General features: G+C 40.2%; 2 protein-coding genes across 3 annotated transcripts; one reads left to right on the top strand and one right to left on the bottom strand.

Annotated features, from left to right (window-relative positions):
* The first annotated feature begins 117 nt into the window (after window positions 1–117).
* On the top strand, window positions 118–15,186 carry LOC105427558 (ubiquitin-conjugating enzyme E2 R2). The gene is made up of 5 exons (XM_089078526.1): window positions 118–1,417; window positions 7,527–7,613; window positions 12,135–12,232; window positions 12,584–12,718; window positions 13,728–15,186. Exons 1-5 carry the CDS (start codon window positions 1,244–1,246, stop codon window positions 13,948–13,950), a joined length of 717 nt encoding a protein of 238 aa, XP_088934652.1. The 5' UTR covers window positions 118–1,243; the 3' UTR covers window positions 13,951–15,186.
* A 978-nt stretch (window positions 15,187–16,164) lies between these two features.
* Window positions 16,165–20,374, bottom strand: LOC105427541 (OTU domain-containing protein 7B). Of its 2 annotated transcripts, none has more exons than XM_011639306.3 (9): window positions 19,915–20,374; window positions 18,723–18,958; window positions 18,380–18,635; window positions 18,160–18,310; window positions 17,712–18,083; window positions 17,303–17,619; window positions 17,078–17,236; window positions 16,939–17,014; window positions 16,165–16,875 (listed from the first exon to the last, which is right to left on the bottom strand). In XM_011639306.3, exons 2-9 carry the CDS (start codon window positions 18,940–18,942, stop codon window positions 16,777–16,779), a joined length of 1,650 nt encoding a protein of 549 aa, XP_011637608.2. In that variant the 5' UTR covers window positions 18,943–18,958; window positions 19,915–20,374; the 3' UTR covers window positions 16,165–16,776. The 2 variants fall into 2 exon arrangements, with proteins under 2 accessions (XP_011637608.2, XP_088934634.1); XM_089078508.1 differs by lacking the exon at window positions 19,915–20,374 and adding an exon at window positions 19,613–19,752.
* Window positions 20,375–20,605: the final 231 nt, after the last annotated feature.

The following is a 20,605-nucleotide window of genomic DNA, read 5'->3' as shown; positions in this document are numbered from 1 at the left end:
ACGTCAAGTGATCGCAGTCCACCATTGGCGGTTCGAATTGATATCTCCGGCCAATCATTTCGCAAAACACACATGATCGTCCGCTCGCTTGTTAGAAACTCTCCGTTTGCCTTCACGATACGCGAGGTGAACGTTCCGATAGTATCGTGGAAGGTTCTCGAAACGGCCGCGTGTAACGTAACGCAAATGTCCATCGACGGTAGACACGCTCGGCCAATATTCCGCCATTTTAAGTCAATTCCTCGGTCAAATAAAATTAATACGATCCGTTAACTCGGATTAAAACAAGTCGTCGTACAAATAACAGAGCTGGATGACAACATTTTGAAGCGCGTTTTGCTCGTTTTTGAAAAGCGTGGAATTTAATATTTCCGATCTTATCAATCCGTTAATCCCCGTTTCTAATCTAATGTAAATAACAGCCGCCGCGAAAACAACACGCGGTCGCGTTTGCCTTCCGAGAAATCTCTAATCACGCTCCCCCGTCGAAGGTTTTTAAATTGGGTGACTTCAGAACGGAGAAGTGAGGATTGCGCGTGCGCGACAAGCAGCTCGCTGACGCAAGGGAGTACGTCAGCTGTTTTGTTAAACTCTCGCGGCGGAGAGACGTGCGTGCGTGCGTGTATGTCCGTCTGTCTGTCCGTCCGTCCGTCCGTCCGTCTGTCGTCATCATCGTCGTCGTGTCGTCGTAGTCGTCGTAATCGTTGTAGTCATCGTCGCCGTCGTCTTGGAGGTTGTAGTTGTCATCGGAATCGTAGTGTTGTCGTTGTATTGCCGTTGCCGTCGGATATGGTGCTGCATTGTTGACTTGGTGGGGCATCTCTCTCTCGCGCAACTTTCGTCGTCGCACGGTAACGGGCCCCCGCGCACCTTTGTTCGTCGTACGCGCGCGTGAGAAAGACTGCGTGCGCGTTTCCGGGCGATTCTGCGTGCGACGGAGAAGTCGTGTGGACGCGCGCGTGTATCTCGCTCGCTCGCTCGCTCGCTCGTTCATTCGCGTGGATCCCCACGGATCCAAATCGTTCAAACGAGAACGATCCGGATTGATCCCGCGGATTGAGATCGGTCAACAGTTCAGCCGAAGGTGCGTCCTCGTGAGGGAGACGTCCGTCCACGCGTCCGTGACCGCCTGACGCGACGGGACGTTCTCGCCCGCTCGGTCGAGTGGCAGACACTTTGTGATATTCCAAACGGGAGAGAGAGAGAGAAAGAGAGAGAAAAAAAGAAATATCGAGTGAACGACATGGCACAGCCGACGAGCAGCGCGTTACGGGCGCTCGCCCTGGAGTACAAGAGCCTGCAGGAGGAACCTGTCGAGGGTTTCCGCGTCAAGCTGGTCAACGAGGACAACATGTTCGAGTGGGAAGTCGCGATCTTCGGCCCGCCCGACACGCTCTATCAGGGCGGATATTTCAAGGTATCCCCTGTCGCCGCTGCTAGCCACGGTCGCTGTGCTGTTTACGGTATATACGTGCGCGCGTGTGTATTATATATTTACGCAAGTCGCGCCAAGCAACGGCGGTATCGACGGTGCGTCCGTACGTTTTATACGCGCACCGTCTTGGTTATGTCGCGGCGACAACGACGTCGCGTCGCGTCGCGTCGCGTCGCGTAGCGTCGCATCCCGTTGCGTCGCGTCATATCGTCGCCGTTCCTTTCGCTTCGAAAACAACCGGGGATTAATCGGAGTTCTCCAGGAGGAATCGGGAGTTTTTTTGATCATTCACCTCGAGAATGATTCTACCTGTCCTCGCATCATTGTAAAGCGTAAACAAAGAACGAAATCGTGCTAGCTGCGGCTTTTAAATATGTCGCATGGCGACTTTGCATTTATACGTATTATGTATGTACACACACACACACACGCCACGCACACACACTATATATATATATATATATATATATATATATATATATATGATATTCTGCTTTTTATGATAAAACGCGAATAATACGTACTCGCGATTACTCGGCGCATAACCATAGCTCGATGTTATTGACTGCCGTTTCGGTTTGCCAGTAAATCCATACACGCGTATATGTCGGGAACACGAATTCTATTCCTGGTAACACGATGTAAAATACTTATCGCCGCGCGATATCGTCAGCGTGCGATTCGCAATATGTTATATCTCTGATTTGCCAATATTAAAAGTGCCTTATCTAATGTCGAGGAACGTTGGAAAATTTAAATTAATGCCATACGATTCGACAGATCTATTTATAATATCTTGTATCTATTTCCAATAGTAGATTAATCTTAATCTTTTTAATCTATCTTAATCTTAATTTAATTTATCTTTTTTTAAGTCTTAGATTTAGAAAGAGATAAGAAGCAAGTTAAATCGAGATTAAAATTATATCTACATATCTTGATAGAAATAAACACTATGACATATAGTTGGATATTAAGTTTATATATAAGTTATGTTTTCTATTTCAATAATAAACAACTTTAATGAAGCAAATAGTCAGTAGCGTTTCCGAAAACTCGAAAAATAAATCATGACGCGATAAATTCCAATTTTTATTTTGGTAAATCAAATATTTATATTTGTTGCAGCATATTCGGAAAAAAAATTTAATTAAAAAAAATAATTTTATTCATCATATAAAAAAAAAATATATATATATATATATATATAAAATATAATAGTTTCGAAACAAATTTGGATCTTATCGTCATGTTGTGCGTGTAATTCAAATTTATAAGAAAAACAATGCGGGTCTATTAATCAATGTCTATAATTGGCTAATGAAGCGATTTGAACTATCTGCTTTATCGTCGCCAAATGTTTGCACGTGTGACACTGCGGAATTTTGAGTTCGCCGCATACGGCCACAGCGCCTTGCTTCCTATCCTTGAGCCAATGTTTATCTCGGAAACTTCATCGTTTTCCTGCCAAGTGAATTTTGACAATCATGCGCAAGTCATTTGAAACTACCTTGACCAGAGGCGATGACAGTGCTGGCTCAGTCATTGTTTACTCCTTTATCGTTAGTCGCTTGTACATTGTTACATATCATCTAAATTAGTTGGTAGTGAGTATTAATTACTTAAGAATTTTTGAGACCTGGAAATTCAGTCTCTTTTTTCAGGCCCGGTTTTTTATTTTCTGATTAACTCGTGGTTCAAACTTAACCTGATAATATAAAAATTGTGATTTTCTATTTATGGTCAATTACTAAATTGATGACTGAAGTTTTACAGTTATCAGTACAGTTATCAATACAACGATCAGTTTAATGATTAATTGTAAAAATAGGAAAAACACAATTTTTATATTATTATCAAATTAAGTCTAAATGACAAGTTAATCAAAAGATGAAAAACTAAGCCAAGGAAAGAGACTGAATTTCCATTTTTCGAAATGTCAAATTTTTGAGTAATAAGTATATCACTGCCTATCTAATTTAAATAATATTTAACAATGTATGAGCAATTGACGAAAAAAAGAGAAAATAATGTATAAACCAGCACTCAGAATTAACTACATAAAAAAAAAATTAATCTTAAATCAAGACGGATATTTTCATATATAAGAAAAAAATGTTACAATCTTTGAAAAATTTTAGTCTTAAATTGAACAAAAGTAATACTTGCATCAATGTAAATTCAATCAAATCAAGATTAAAATTGTTAAGAAGATTGTATTATTCTTGCTTACATGTAAAGATATTTATCTTGATTTAAGACTAATTTTTTCCTTCTGTGCAGAAATAAAAAAACAGGCTTTCGAGTTTCTCGTCACAAATTTCATGTCGGACAACGCGATAAACGTGCGTCCACTCGCGTGTGTGCGCGAGAAAAGGATCGGAATGATTTTTCGCTCCTGACGTCACACGAAGCAACGAGGAGGCGGCGGAGACTTAATGTCCGAGCGGGTTAAACGCCAGACTGTAAAATGAGTTCTGTCATTGCCGTCGCGGTTGTAAAGTTTTTCTTTAATGTCCCGTCCGCTTTCTAAACCACTCTCTGCCTCGTCGTGAACGAGTGAACGCCTATTCACGTAACGCAACGTATCTTCCCACAACGTAACCCGGCGGTAACGAGCGCGCGGCGTTTCTCGCGAACCGTGCACAGGCATCGTGCACACACCCTGCACACCGTGGTGTGCACGTAAATCCCTCCACCGGTTATTTCGAAAGACTGCGTCCGCTCGTGGATTAATCTATTATCCATTTCAGCGTAATCGCGTTAGCCCTTAACCGGTGAATGCTCGCGTTGCTCAGGTAAACAATCGCTTTCATCTTACACGCCGCGCTTCAAGTATTCTTCGTGAATGAATGACTCTACGTACCTCTCATTGTGCAAGGAGGGTGCAAAGTTTTGCAGCGCCTCCCGCCTGCCTTTATTTATGGATCTTCTCTTCAAGTCAATCTGGAATTATTCCTTTCCGTCGCGGAAATTTCGAATTGTGAGTTTAAACCGTGTTTCGCGCGTGCCGCGGAAGATGTGCGAGACGAGAGAGAGAGAGAGAGAGAGACTCTTCATGCTTTATTTAACGGGAGATATAAAAGTTAACTTTGCACAATGCGAAAGCTATGGCACGTAACTGTAACGTAACCGCGGTTTATCAAAATCGGAGAATGAACGCGGCATCGCGATACGTATCGGTGATACACAGTGCAACGCCGAGTTAATTGTGCATGCAGACGAGATCCGATCGAATCCGCACGCCTCCTTCATTCATTTTTAATGATCACCGCCTTTTCAGATGAAGCGGAAAATTTCGATCTGATTTCGGTTTACGACCGTGTGACTCTCCGGAGTCATGTGCTTACGTTGGCACGCGATATCTAAATATCAATACCCCCCCATTTGCGTTTTAATGGCACGTATGACGGTGACGTCGGGCCTCGGTCGTGGTCTTTTACTCTTCGACGATCTTGACGATCCGCTTGCAAGATCACGTTCCACTTATCGGGAGAGCTCCCCTCCCTTCCCCTCTTTCTCCCTCTCCTCTCGATCGAAATTTATGCGCGACTCGGTAAAAGGCGAGGAGCGCGCGATACGGCTGCCAAGTTACATAAAATCGAGCATTGTCTCGATTCTATTCCTGGGTGCAAGCAGGCCTTACCGAGATCGGCACGGCCAAGCAACTTTCACCTAATCTCATTCCGCTCGAGACGATCGTGCGCCGGTTCGTCGTCGATGGATCGAAAAATCGATCCGCTATCTGACGGGCCCGTGATCCTCGACGGCGGCGGCGGCGACGGCGGCAGCAACAACTTCGTCGTTTCATTTTCCACGAAGTCCGTTTCGATCAGACTTTATCCTTTCACCTCGCGAAGAGATGGCGAGCATCCCGCTGCGCGAGTGCCAGAACTTTCCGCGGTAATACGACTGCGGAATCGATAGTCAATACGATTCCGCGAATCTGCGGAGGAGGAAGCTGCGATTCGTTCGGATCTGCGATTCCGATAGAAAATGTATTTTTGTTATACTTCACGCATGTTGACTCGTTTGAAGAAGCCAAAAGTTATTTTTATACTTTCCTTTATTCTCGAGAGTTGCAAAGTGAAAAGAGCTTGATCATTGTAGGAGGAAATTTGAACTTGGAGAAGTAAACAGATTTACAGATTTACTTATTTATGGATTTTATCTGAATTATAGATTTTTTTTTTGTGGTACAAATATATACCATTATTTAAATAAGTAAATTTTTATAGATTTACTTATTTATGGATTTTATTTATGTATAAATCTGCTATACCATTCCATGAAATGATAAAATTGATGTTTCAATTTTTAATGTTTTAATGATACATGAAAATATATAAGGCTGAGTTAATTAGATTTTCAACAAAATACTTTTCCCAATTTCTTTCTTAGGTTCGAGAACTTTTCTCAAAATTGAGTTTTCCCAACTCCTCTGAAATAAAATGACATTTCTCACTTGCGAAAACGTTCGATCAAATTGATCTGCCTGTCAGGCGTGACACGATTCGATAGTTTTAAAAGTCGTCACCTAGCTCACGTTACACAACGTCGCGTTACGATGACCAGCGTTGCTTATTGCCGAAGTAGGTCGCGAAAATTTGTAGGTCACACGGTGGAGTTGCGACGAAAGACGCCGAGGTGATAGTTCTATTCCGGAGCAACCAGTAAAAATCCATACGATTCGTGATCTCCCTTCTGCAAATGCAGCTTTTATTACGGTGATTATAATTAATATCGTGACACATAAAAGCTCTAATGCTTTTTTTTTTTTTTATAAAAACAAAGCCATTACGTACATAATTCACGGAACATTCCCTGACAGTGCCATATAAGATCGCGCGCTGATAATCGCAATCGATATAGCGATATCGCATCGGAAAAAGCTTGGCTCGCGCTTGAATTTTTTTAGTCGAATAATTTCTTTATCGATAAATAAGAATTACAGATAAACCTTAATTTTTTTCTGAGGGACTAACAGTGATAAAAATTCCGTTTGACGTTCGGATCGATCGGCGCGTTAACGCCACGGTATAGACGGATGGCCGAATGGATGAAGGGATGTTTTTGACCGTGGGCCATCAGCTTCATTTTAATTGAACGAATTGAGCTTCGGGAAATGAAGCTGTAGCAAAAATTGTCCGCGGCTACAACGAGACAATTTGCGAGTACACGTGGAGCAAGCGCGAGCGCGACCATTCCGGGTAGAATTTTCGTGACACCGTAAGCGTGTAGTCGATGTAGAAAGTAGGTTAATTCTAGAACGCGGTTATCCCGGAGGACGAGGTGGATATTTGGGCCATGACCAGGTCGCGATCAATATAGCGTCCCGACGGCGAAGCCTGCATCGAAGACGCCCCTTTTACGCTCTGGAACGGGGATCGATATCGTCGCAGAATTCCCTCGGAGATTCCGATCGAAATATCGAATCTCTCGTCGACGTCCCTAGCCCGCGCCCTGATTTTACATCTTGTCTCGTTAGCTACGGGCTGCGGATTCTAAACCTACGGCGACGTTGCTCCACTTTCGCGGCATCGGGGAACTCCGATGTGCCGATTCGCGCAGCTCGCGCGAGTGATCAACTTCTAATTTATACTTCGTGAATTTCAATTACAATTCCCTCCTTGGCGAGATACGAGGAATAGATTGTCGCGATTTACCAATTTTTTTAGATGACGTCGATCGACGAAATAATAGAATAAGAGAGACCAATGATAAATAGTTTGATCGTGTAAAGTGTGAACACGAGAAGGAGTTTTGCGATTTTTCGAGGGCTGGGGCAGGGACTGGAACCGGTACATACCTCGGCGAGTTCACTGATTTCGGTATCGCGTATACGCGGAAACGCGTTTCCCACGTTGCTCGTGAGAATAGGACCGACGACCTCGCAAAGGCGCATTTTTCCGCATGCGTAGCGGTTGGGTATTGAACTCGCCGAAATTATAACGGTTCCAGTCCACGATCGAGATAGAGTAAGCGAGCGGAGATGCGTATTCGCGCGTGGGTGTCCCGACGACCCGAGACTCGAGTCGGACGTCGAGAACACACATCTTGACTAAAACCCGATTCGTTATGTATGTTGCAGGCACACATGAAGTTCCCGCCGGATTATCCGTACAGTCCACCGAGCATTCGTTTCATGACAAAAGTTTGGCACCCGAATGTATATGAGGTGAGTGAATATATACGGGAATTATCGATCCCCCGCATGTTCTCTTTCTCTCTCTCTCTCTCTCCCTTCTTCCCTCCCTCCCTCCCTCCCTCCCTCCCTCCCTCCCTCCCTCCCTCCCTCCCTCCCTCCCTCCCTCCCTCCTTCCCTTCCGTTTCGGGAGGGTACCCTTTGCTCCCATATATATGTGTACGTGCGTGTCCTCCCCGTTTCCCTTTGCGTCCCTTTTCCGTTCATCCATCCCGCTCTTACTCCGCTCTCACCCTGTGCTCTCACCCGGCTCTCACCCCACTCCTCTCCCTGTATAACGACCATCCCGCTCTGTCCGCTCGTCCGTCCGCCTCTCTTTATCTTCCACCCTCCGCCGCCATAGCTTTTACAACCATCAGCTTTTACATCGTCACTTTCAGCGCTTGTGAAGCCACCCGGGCCGTCCGAACCATCCCCCCCCGTTTCCATCGTTTCCATCGAGACGCAACGGCGGGCGGACGCGGGGGAGGGGAAAAAAAAAGAAAGCACAAAACGGCCGACTCGAAAAATTGCGCGTTACATAATACTTCTCGCCCGAGGTTGCATTGATATTGACGTATCACCGCCGCCACGTTCTTGGAACGGCCGGCCGTTACTATATTTATCGCGGGCACGCGTCGTCACGTTCGACGTTTGTAAAAGTACGCGATTCCCGTTCTTTCACCACATTCGCCGACGTATGAATTCGCGGCGATTAGACCGGCGGGAAAACGAGTTCGGCCGACGAGGCGAACTGGCACACCGCTGATAATCCGGTGATCTTTTTTACGAGAGCTGATCGCCGCGTTGTTCGCCACTTTAAGAGGCCGTCGAAAGCACGACGGCCGTTTCCTGTCCGTTACATGTCGCAGCATTTAAGCATCTCATTCTCGTCCATTTGTTCGCAGCATCGTGCTTTGATATCGTCCACGTGCAATGGGGATATCGATTAAAACGAGATACGTTAAAACAACTCTCTCCGAGTCATTCGTGTTTTGTCCTCGTAGAAGAAAAAATACGTCCGCGCAATGTCTATTACTTGGAAAAACTTGAAAAACCTGGAATTTTCAGGGTATTCGTTTGTGTTAAAATTAGAAAACTTTTTTGAAGTTGTTTTTGCCAATGTCTTTATTTTGTAATCGAGAATTTATCGAGAATTTATCGAGAATTGTTAACGATAACAATGAATCCATCCACTCTAAACAGTCAGAACATACTGATTTTATGATTAATCCAATATTCAGTATTGAAGATAACGATTTCGTGTAATTCTGAAAACAATATTTATTTTAATAGTTTTTTTTTATAAAAGTTAAATTTTATACTGGTTACGCATCATATAATTTTTTTGTTTGTAGCTTTTGAAAATAAAGTTTGAAACTTTTATGCGATATAAAATATTTATTTTTTAATTAATTTAAAAAAAAATTTTTCAAATTTAATTGAAATTCGAATGATTTTTAATTTTCCTTTACGATTCATAAATTTTTATGAATGGACAATGTTAAGGACTTTACATAATAAGACTTTACATAATATACATTTATTTGTAAGATACATTTAAAAGTACTTTCATTTTACCTGAAATTTTTAACAGATTTCCTTGAAAATCCGAAGATTCTCAGGGAATTTCTTTTCGGGGTCGAATAAACATCTCGTTATCTCGAACTGCGTAGCCGATAAGTACGGGCAAAGGATTAGGATTATTGGCAAAATATTTCGCGGGCCGAATATTCGTTCGAGATGGAAATGGGAAAGATATCGAGAATGCGTTTCCGCGTTCTCCTTATGTGTTGCCGCTAGTACCATTTGCATTTGCACAAAAGTATCGCATTCCCATACGCTTTTATCGACCTCGGCCGCCGCATCTCTCGCTCGCTGTTCCGTATATGACCCTTCGGCGGCTAGCGAAGCGAAGTCAATGACCGTCGAAAGCCCGTGTGGACATCCGTGTCCATTCGCCCGTCGTCGATAGGGATGGTAACGACGAGAACGTGTTATGAGTAACGAGGCAAACGCGAATACCTTTTTTTTTTTTTTTTTTTTTTTTTTTTTTTTTTTTTTTAAAGATCTGCGCTGTCGAAGAGAGGATAAAGTTTGTGGATTGTTACAGACAGTTATTTTCAGAATACTTGGTTGCAAACAGAATGCGTCTCTCTCTCTCTCTCTCTCTCTCTCTCTCTCTCTTCTCTGTAGCATATGGTAAAATGAATAATAAAATAATATGTCGTATAAAAATACGAATGTAAAATTGAATGGCTTTTAAATCGACTATTTTTAAAGCATTTCCCCTTTATCTCGTCTCGAGTGTTCAAAACTGGTTGACTCGTTCGCTAATCGATTGATAAGCCGAGCAGCCTCGTCCTTACATAACTGTAATTATTTCGCAAACACAATTATCACGTTAATTGTATCACTAGGTACCCGTTTCATTTACAGTTAAATTCCAGCTATTTAGTTGAAAACTTTTCTTGCTTACATCGCGTGCGCTAATATCACGTGCGCGATCGTGGCAGAGTCACTAACTAGCAAAGTGAAAATGCAGCGACGTCTCCACGTCCAACGAGGCAAATCGTAAAAGACTACCAACTCTCGTTTGTACAAAGGAAATTAATCGTACGTAGAAAGGCCGTGCTTGTCTCGCTTTTTCCACGCCGCGTGAAATTTTATTTCGATGATAATCTCGTCGCGTTGCGCAAATCCACGTGGAAACGGCACTTACTCCAATATGTAGAGGTCTTTCGCAATCGAAGCCGATTATCGTGGAAGGTCTACCTGAATATATACCACGCGACTCAACACGTGCATGGTGTTCGCTCTTCTCGCAGGCCAACTTTCCCCGTCGTGAAATTCATATTATTTGTACGCGTGTGTATCTCGCACGTTACGCGAATCTTCCTCGGTCTTTGTCGGACGTGTAAGCGACTTGATTTACACTCGTTACGATACAAATCGACATTTCATACCCTGACATATCCAGGGAGGAGGGTTGGGGATTCAAACACCTCTCTCTCGAAATTTAAAAAAAAAAAAGGAGATAAAATAAAGTTAAATTTATAATTTACAAAATCTAATATTTTTTCATTCAAAATCCGGAACGAGGAGATATTCTAAGCTCTAAGATATTCAAAAGAGCAATTCAATGAAAAAGATTGCTGTTTAAATGTCAATAAAATTAATAAAGATCTCTTCCGAAAAAAAAAAAAAAAAATTCTAGATACTATGATGATAAAAAATGAAAGATGTAACAAAGACGTTAATTTTGTATAAGGAGATTTTATATCGAGCCAGGCGCTTTAATTTTTTTTAAAATGGAATTTAGAATCGGTTTTTTTATCATTTTTTTCCATGCTTCTCACGTTTTTTTCGCTAAGATTTCGATATATAGATATGTTGCCGGTCATCTCCGCTGATTTACGTCTCGCGATTCTGTGCGCCGGCACTCGTCGGCCTGCTCGTACGAATGCACGCACGAACACAGCGATGTTATCGCTGCCGGAGCGGTCGTGTCAAGTGCCGGGCGTTTACTCGGGGAGCTCGCCTTCGCCTTCGTGGCTTATTACGAGGTGTTCGGAGTCGAGCCACGGTGAAACCACGATGCGCCTTGTCCTACTTGCCAGACGTCTTCGCGCGAGAGAAACGAGAGACAGAAGCGTTTCTCGCGAGGAAACGCGCGCAGCGAGTCCTCCGCGATTTTCACGATGCTCGACACGCGTTTGCGGAATGGTTCGAGATCTTCGTTTTTTCTCTCACTACATTTTTTTTTCTTTTTTTCTTTTTTACCGCCACGTTTATGTACCGACCGTACTTCGCGCGCTTCAATGGTTTTATACGACGTATTCGATAATCTTAACTCGAGAGAAATCATCTCTCGCTTCCCAATATGGTATAGAACGCACGATGTCCTCGGCGACTTCACTTCACATACCGTAAAGGTACATCCGGAGGTCTTGTCCTTCGGACGATATCTTCTCAGGGACGACAAACGCGGAACCAAAAGCGCCGAGGTCGCCGCGAAAGGAAAACAGAATTGTGAACGCCGCACTCATATACTCGCGGCTCTAATTTCTTTTTTGTTAAATAATTTAATGTAAATCTGGTATATCTAGGAATTTAGGGAATGTGCACAAATATCCTTTTAAATTGACATTCTCGTGCTTGATTCAGTTTCTAAATTAGTTATTCAACACACATACACACACACACACACACACACACACATATATATATATATATACATATATATATATATATATATATATATATATATATATATACACACAAATGATTCTATTATATATAAATATAGATAAACACAAACGCATAGTTTGCTGAGTAAACTTCCGAAAATAGCACACATGAATTTCAATTTGTCACGCAATAGAGACAAAGTAGTCGATATTAATCCAGCCGAACGAAAAAATACGACAAGAGGGAGCATTTTAGAGGGTTAGGAGAATCGGAAGTAACAGAGAAATGAAGATCTAAAAGATTGCTTCTTTCTTTCTCTCGCAGAACGGTGATCTGTGTATATCGATTCTGCATCCACCTGTAGATGATCCACAGAGTGGCGAACTGCCCTGTGAGAGGTGGAATCCGACGCAAAATGTCAGGTGGGTTTAACGTCGTGAAAAAGAAGGTCAGAGAAGAAAAAAAAAAAGACTAGAAATCACGATCATCAGTAGACTTAAGTAATTATTAAAGCTTACAGTAAAGATAATTTTCAGATTTCTTCCTAAAATTGAATAATTCTATACTAAATTTTTTGGAGGAAAAAAAAAGAATAGAAATCGTGATCATCGACAAATAATTGCTAAGTAATAAAGTTTACAATGGGGATGATTATGATTTTCAGATTTCTCCCTAAAATTGAACAATCGTATGCTAGATTTTTTTGGGGGGAGGAACGTGGATTGTAATTTCTGCTAGAGTTAATAATTAATTGACTATGTTTTTCGTCTCAGGACTATTCTGCTATCAGTGATTTCGTTGCTGAACGAACCCAACACGTATAGTCCAGCCAATGTTGACGCGTCCGTGATGTATAGACGCTGGCGCGACTCCAAAGGAAGAGACAAAGAATATGAAAATATCATAAGGTAAGATATCGTCAGTAATGCCGTTGCGTGACATCACGCGGTTGCAGGAAACTTTGCGCGTTCTCGTTGAACTTATACTGCCAAACTAAACCGGATCCATAGTGCGCTAAAAACTATGCCGACTGTACGAGACAGACTGTACGAGACTATGGAAACGAGAATATTGGTAATGTAAAAATATATTTACCATAAAAAAATCTATCTAGAAAAACTTAATTACAAAGACAAAAATTGGAATCTTTTTTTTTCTTAATGTGCTTAATACTTGTAAAAAATTGTAAATTGTAAATTGTTGAAAATAATAATTTACAGTGATTACAAAGTGAAGTGTTTATTACAATTCTAGTGTTCATTTATTTGTTTCATTATATCTGTGGCCTTGGATGGATCAAAGCTAGCAATGATTACATTTGCAATTTTTATATGGGAAAATGTTTTAGAATTTTTTATTACATAAAAGAATGAAATGGAAATTTCATTCGGGCTTATCTTTTTTTAACTTATTTATCATTATTATTTGTTTGGAGATTTCTGTTCTCCCAGTATTAAGATTTATTCTCCGTTACCTTAGAATAAAATTCATATGGATATTTTTCCATTCAAAACCATTTCTTAGTATCGTATATGAGGTCGAAACAAATCCACGATTCGAGCCAAGATCTTTTATTGATTGGCGCTTGCTTTAACATTGAGCTATTTTTAAATACTCCATTCTCTATAAACTATAACAAAGTAATTTATATACATATTCTTTGAAATCATGAAATTTTCAAAAAAATTTATTGGGACTTTTTGTTGAAATTATTCCTTCGAGGATCTTGCTCTTATTTTATGAGTAACCTGTTATCGACCATAAGAATGTCTAGAAAACCGCGGAATTTTCAAAAATGATTTATATAGATATTTTTTTTAGTAGGTTTAAATTTTTTTCAATAAACAAATATTAGCTAAGTAGGTCCGTGAGATAGGTATTTTATCAATATATATTTCGTATACATTTTCTATCTAGGAAACAAGCACAAGCTGCCAAGATGGAAGCCGAAAAGGAAGGTATTGTCGTGCCTGTAACTCTGGAGGATTATTGCATAAAGACTCGAGCGAGGCCGGCCGAGCAACAACTAGACATGACGGATTTCTACGATGACGAATACGAGCTGGATGATGACGAAGATGAGCAGTTGAGCGCGACTGATTACGAAGACGGCGATGATAGTGGCAATGGAGAATCGTGATCCATTTCATAATACAATAAAAACCCGCGAATCGCTAATTATTATATATCAGTTCTGTATAGATTAATAAATTAACGAGCTTCTAAACCGGACGATCTCTCTATTTTTTTTTCCGGATGCGCTACAAATGTTCAAGTAAGCATTTTTTTAAAGAAAGAACATAAAATATCCGAGAAAAATCCGAGAAAAATTTAAGTATATCTCTTTTATGCCATCGTCAGTTATATCTGTTAAATAAATTTATATTTTTTTTACTTATTACAATTATGATTTTCTATTTCTTGAAAAAAAGAAAATGAAATACGAACTCATATGCTTTCTCTTTAATTTCAAGATTTTATCGTGAGATAAAACTGTCTCTGCTTGACGATGGTTTACGAAAGACACAACATTCTTTAACTCTCGCATTATCGAAATATTTGTTAAACAGCGAAAATTGGATCATCTTGTAATGAATTTTTATTTGTGTTATTATGGTGCGCGTTCAAAAAATTTAATTATCACATTTATGTAATGTATGTGTAACATATTAGACATACATATATAATTTTACATAAATGTAAAATATTCTAAATATTCTAAAAAAATTAACGGAACCACCATAGGTAAAAAATGGTCCAATTTTGGTTAGCGAGGGTTAAAGAAAAAGATTAGAATGTTAATAATCATATAGAGAATTCCGTGTTTACAAGCTCTTTAACTTAAGCAATATGCTATGATATGGATATAAGTACTATGGATAGGAGCACTTTGCTTGTTGTGTTGTGGCTGGCACTTTAATCTTTTAAATAGGAACGGATCAATTGATTTACCTTGCAATAACAAACGTTCGATAAAAATGATCATATGTAAGTACTGTACGTACATGATCAATTTTACATTGGGCATAATTCACGCCTTGTTCAAAGTTGTAAACGGGTACATCAATTGATCCTAAATATAATATATCTATATATAAAATTTGCGTTGTTTTTGGATAATTATTTATGTTATGATAAAATGATAAAGACAGAAAGAACTGTCAGAGGAATTCGATCTAGTGTAAGAGAAAATAAGCTGCCGAGAAGACCTGTTAAAAATTGTCAGTAAATTTCACATCTCTTTCACACACTAGAATTCATGTTATTGATATCATTAATTATATTTATATATGTATGTGCATCCATATATCGATGTAATCATACCGTTATTTTCGTCGCATTATTTTATTGAATTACAAAATGAAATTAATAACAATCATGGTTTTATTTCTTCGCGGATTTAAAAAACACAATTATGGCCTTTAGAAACGAGAAACTTTAAATTTGACTGGATCGTAATTTTGATTAAATGATATTAAATATCACGAAAAAGAGAGGAATATCTTGTGTAATGAGCCTTATAGGCGCATGATGCTACAGCCATAAAGTTACTTTAACTTATAATTTTTTTAAAGATCTCTTCACGTATTAATCATCATCCTTCACACGGGGAAATGAAGCTTTCCAGAGATAAAATTGGTTAAATGTAAGCTTACTACTTAAGTGAAAAGTATATCGCATACAGAACTAATCGACTCTGGTAGTATATCCATGCTCGTATGACTGAAATTGTAAATAGTACGTGAACTCAATTTTAAAGACACGAAATATATAGATGGTACTCTTTTACTTATTTCTTTATTAGCCACTTCATTGAAAGACCAATATCGAATGTTGAAAGTGTTTAAACGATAAAATAAAAGTACAGGAGGAGCATTTTTAAATTCTACAATAGCGAAATATATACTCTGCGCTTTGTAGTATTACCGTAGCTGAAGTGAATATTCTCTAGTTCCTTCGACGTATTGTAAAACTTTTTTCTCATTTCATGTTTTTCTTAGCTATTTAATAATAGAAGACATGCAAAGTGAACTGAAAGAAACATTAATAATTTATATATCGCATAATTCTTTCCTCCTCTTTTTGTATATAAGAGAATTTTTTTTCTTCGTACAATTTATTAATAAAATTAGCGTAATACTACCACACACATACTTCATCGATAATTTAGCGAATATGGGTAATGTGTCAGGTAATATTAATAATCATTTATTATTAATTACGACCTTTTTCACATGATGATAGGCTAATGTGAGGAAATATGTGTAAATACATTTTATTATGGCAAAATACTGGCCTTTTTTATCTTCTTAACTAATTGACGTTTCCATACATCGGTAATAATGACGCGACATTTATATATACATATAAAAATATGTTTTATTCTTTACATAGTTTTACATACACAGCAATTGCACAGGACAATGAGATTATGAACATAATATTTCCATATTATCTTTTATGAATACAAAAAAAAATTATAAAATGATATAGTCATTATATTGATCATTGCAATCAAGAACTGTAGAGGTAGTTGCGAGTAAATATTTTTACCGCGATGATATAAGAATATATAAGATATGTATCATCGTCATTTTTTGTTTGCATACAGAAGGCACAATATCGAAATCGTAAAAAAAAAAACTTTTTTCCCTGAGTGCCAAATCACAAATTTTCATTTTGGAACGATAAAGTACGTGCTATAAATGTTTTTCGTAATAAATGATTTAATCGAACCCTGTGCATCTGATATGCAATTTTCGACGATAGAAAACGTTAATAAATACAAGAAAATGTAAAAAGAAACAAAACTGAAAACGACATTGCGATGTTGTCGACGATATGTTGGTGGGACATTCATAAGCTTTATCTTAAGGCTAGCGTTACGTCTAAAAATTATTTAATAGCTTACTCCGAACGATATATTAAATCGAGATTATTGTCATGTGTGATTATGGACGGCCGTTTAACGATAACGATTAGCCCAGCACTGCGAGCAATAATATTGGTTTTCTGGTGATCCAAAGAATTGGCAGTGTTCACTGCGGCACTCCTTCACGGTGTCCTGTGGAAACGGCAAATTTTATTTCATAGAATTTATTTTGCCTCTGAAAGTTATTGAATATACCTTTAAATTGTCACTATTGTTCCAAATCTCTGGCCCCGTATTATTCGATGGAGTCTGATCGTTAAAAAATGTAGATCTGGAAAGAACATTAATTTATTTTTTGCAATTAACAAAGATAATCTATATTTTGCCACTATACCTTGAAAGATAAAGCGTATGATCTTTGTTCGTGTTAGTAGGTAATAGTTTACTAACGCTCGCATGACTACCACGATCACTGGCAGCATAAAATTTAGACTTTCCAGCACCGTAATTCAATTCACTACCCGTACCGTCTATCTGATGATCTTGTAGATATCTGCACATACAACAAATTTATATAATTTCTCTCCGATCATTCATCAAATAACCAAAGTTAAAATACCTTGCATGGGCACACTGGAGATAATTTTGAAGCATTTGATCCACATACTCATGACGTCTACTCTTTATTCTCACACACAACAAACCCTCCGTAGAAATTCCACTCGAGGAAGGCGGACTCTTTGGCCTTTTATTTGTCATAGACCATAACAGTTTTTTACTGACAGATTTGCCAATAGAACCAAATTGTTTCGCGACTTCTAACAATTGTTTCGCGGTCTTTGACAGAGAACCATCCGTATCGGAAAGCCTATCAATATCTTCGGACGTAAAACTTTGATACTCGCAATCTAAATATTGTCGCAATAAAATTTCCATCTGCAAATAAATGATAAGAAATATCTTCATTATCTTATTAACAATTTAATGTCTTTATTAAGAATTCATAATAAATGCAATGATATACTTACGGTCTCCTGTGTACAAGTTAACAACTCTCGTGAACCGTCAATCCAATCCCAGTCAGGACCAGGATCCACGGCAAATAAGACTGGCAACAGTTTGCCTGTATCTGGATCCACTAATGGTATACTAACTCCTTCGCCGCAAGCGCTGCCATAATCGTTGCATCCGTCTACAGTTACAAGCGGGGAAAAGTGGGCAGAATGATATGCCAAGAGTAAGGGAGTTCGATGACAACGAGAAGGCGATACTTCCAAAGGTAAATACACTCCACCGAATGGGATCGGCGCTAGAGCTACTCCGTCTGCATCCTTTAGCATAGTTTCCGCTATAACTATTATAGGCCTTTTTAAGACATGGGCCAATGTTAAAACGTGTATCTGTAACGAATGCAGACTATGGTAAAATAAGAATTGATTATATTTCTCCAACGAGAAAAGATATTGCAGGCGTTACCTCTTCAAGGCTCTGATAAGAGGTAGCAGTCGGGTTTCTGATTGCGGGAGAGGCCATATCCACTATACTTTGCCATTCCGATAACCATTCCGCTTCCGTATATGATAATCCGGCTGCCGCGTTGAGACCCGTTTGTCTCCATTTCCACCGTCTACAAAATTATGAATAGAATTCTGGATAGAATTATTTATCTTTAAGATCAACCTGAAAAAATTATTACCTAAAAAGTGCATGTCTGTATTCTCCTTTCAGAGTATTGTGCAATGCCTCTCTCAGAGTAAGTAATCTATCATGAAAGCCCCACATCCCTAATGATGCCGCATGAAGCAGACAATTGCCATCTCCAGTTGTTGCTAGTGGCCAAAGGATTCTGGTGCTTCCACTTTTGTACCACCAGTTTAAACGACCTGCAGCCTCTAAGGAACTCAGGCATCCATTCTCTATAAGATCTTTCTCCAAGAATTTACGGAACGAGTCTAAATACAAAGACATCAGTCAAAATGTTAATACACTGTGAAGCACTTAGAATGGGATACATATAGCATTTGAACAGCGCAGTATACCTGGATATACAGACAGATCTGGCAATGAAAATGTAAATTCCGGTGTATCTATGTTTCCTAAGGCTGCCAATTGTGAGCGAGCATAGGAAACAATTGCTGCATTTTCAGTTGCACGGGAGATGCCTCTTGCCAGTTTTTTTGTAGTACCCCCAGCGCTCTCCAGGCCATCAGGAGGAGTCTCACTCTCCAAGCCATCGTACATGGATAAACCAACACTCATAACACACAGCTATCTTCTGTCAATGAATAACAAAAATACTTTGCATTAGGAATGAGTCATCCATCATTACTCAGAATTTGTCAGTCTCAAGTATCAAAACTTGATTTATCACACAGATAATTAGATCATTACTTTATGTTATTGCAATATTATCTTTATTATGAATCATTAGGATGATTAAATTCAAATAAATAATCAGGTAACTTATACAGTATTAAACTAATTTCTGTCAACTTTATCCAAATGCATCTTACAAATTTTAAATATTAAAAACAATATAATGCATTTAATTAAATTTAAAAAAAGTGTAAAGTATTCAGCTAATAATCTTCGACATTAAATTGCATTTATCCGTAATAATATCCGATCGAGGAGTGTTTGAGGAAATAGATTAAAACCGTAGGGAGGAACCGTTAAGGAAATGTAGTATGTCTCTTTTTTTTCGACAGTAGAACAACGATTTTGCTATGGCTACTACGAGCTGTAAACAAATGATGCAGCTGCCAGCCGCGGCGTCGCAGCTACAAAAGTCACATCCACGCAAGGTCACCAACAGAGATTCGTAACCGGCTACAATTACGCGCGACTGTCAGCCGAGTAATCGCGCGCCGCTATGTACGTGCATATACATAGAAATCTCTATGTATACATACATATATAAGCAACCTACAGAAATAGGACAAGGTTTCGCAGCTGCCGCCACGATTATTCGACGGGAGAAAAAGAGAGAGAGAGAGAGAGAGACACGCAACGCGTGAAATCGATCGCGACGCACACCCCGAATCACCGAAGGCACACCTTTCCGGAGACGCGAAAAAACGCGACTTTCGCTCTCGTTCGATCATCTGCGCGTAAACATCTGCGTGGGAGTCCCAGATGTGTCGCCCAGATATGGGAGAGGAAGAGAGAAAGAGAGACGGAGAAACGAAAGGAGAGAGAAGGGGAAAGAAGAAAAAAACGAAAGATGCGAACCTCGGGCCGTTATCGAATTAACTCGCGGACACGACGCAGTAGCACCGCTGCCGATTTCCCAGTCGATGTCCCAGGTATATCCTTCTCATATTTCGCCCAGGCGATCCCCCCACGAGGTCCACCGTTTCGACGATGGATCGTCGCGAGCAGAAGCGAGACCGCGTTGTCAGTCGATCCGCGGGATCACGGCGAGTATAAACACGGCGACATAACCTAGGGTTTCCGCGGCAGGTACGACGGTGATGGGAGGCCGCGAGTCGACTGCGCGCAGGGAACCGCGACGGCGGGCTCGCACGGTAATCGCGATCTCGGGTTACGTTCGGAAACGTCACCCGAGTAACTCCATGTATCGTTTTGTCCTTGTTGTTCATCGAATGTTAAACAAGGATGAGACGATACACACGGAGTCACTCGGGTGGTGTTTCCGAACGTACTCTCGCGCGCGCACCGAGTGAAACTTTAAACGGGTCACATGTCCTCGGCGTCGCGTGACGGCCGGGCGTCGTGTGCGCGTGCGGCGCACCTCGAGCGGAGTCGCGCGAATTTTCGACGGAAAAGGGAAGAGGAAACGGTCGAGGCGATCGCGCGGAGAGGAAATAGGCGCACCGCGCGCATTTCCGCGCTCGAATATAAATGCTCTCGCGCGATGACGTTATCGACGAGTCCTCGACGCCGCGACAGATAAGGCGCA

The sequence above is a fragment of the Pogonomyrmex barbatus genome, unplaced genomic scaffold, assembly GCF_055798465.1.
Source record: "Pogonomyrmex barbatus isolate J1 unplaced genomic scaffold, ASM5579846v1 scaffold1, whole genome shotgun sequence".
Lineage (NCBI taxonomy): Eukaryota > Metazoa > Arthropoda > Insecta > Hymenoptera > Formicidae > Pogonomyrmex > Pogonomyrmex barbatus.
The sequence above is the reverse complement of the archived record's forward strand: the minus strand, read 5'-3'. Positions and strand labels throughout refer to the sequence as shown.

What these genes read in the sequence shown, in the direction of transcription:
- LOC105427558 (XM_089078526.1), top strand. Translation starts at nt 1,244, where the DNA reads ATGGCACAGCCGACGAGCAGCGCGTTACGGGCGCTCGCCCTGGAGTAC. An exon ending in ATCAGGGCGGATATTTCAAG is followed by an intron (nt 1,418 to 7,526) that starts GTATCCCCTGTC and finishes TGTATGTTGCAG; the next exon opens with GCACACATGAAGTTCCCGCC. An exon ending in GGCACCCGAATGTATATGAG is followed by an intron (nt 7,614 to 12,134) that starts GTGAGTGAATAT and finishes TTTCTCTCGCAG; the next exon opens with AACGGTGATCTGTGTATATC.
- LOC105427541 (XM_011639306.3), bottom strand. Translation starts at nt 18,942, where the DNA reads ATGAGTGTTGGTTTATCCATGTACGATGGCTTGGAGAGTGAGACTCCT. An exon ending in AGATCTGTCTGTATATCCAG is followed by an intron (nt 18,636 to 18,722) that starts GTATACTGCGCT and finishes CTTTGTATTTAG; the next exon opens with ACTCGTTCCGTAAATTCTTG. An exon ending in TACAGACATGCACTTTTTAG is followed by an intron (nt 18,311 to 18,379) that starts GTAATAATTTTT and finishes ATAATTTTGTAG; the next exon opens with ACGGTGGAAATGGAGACAAA.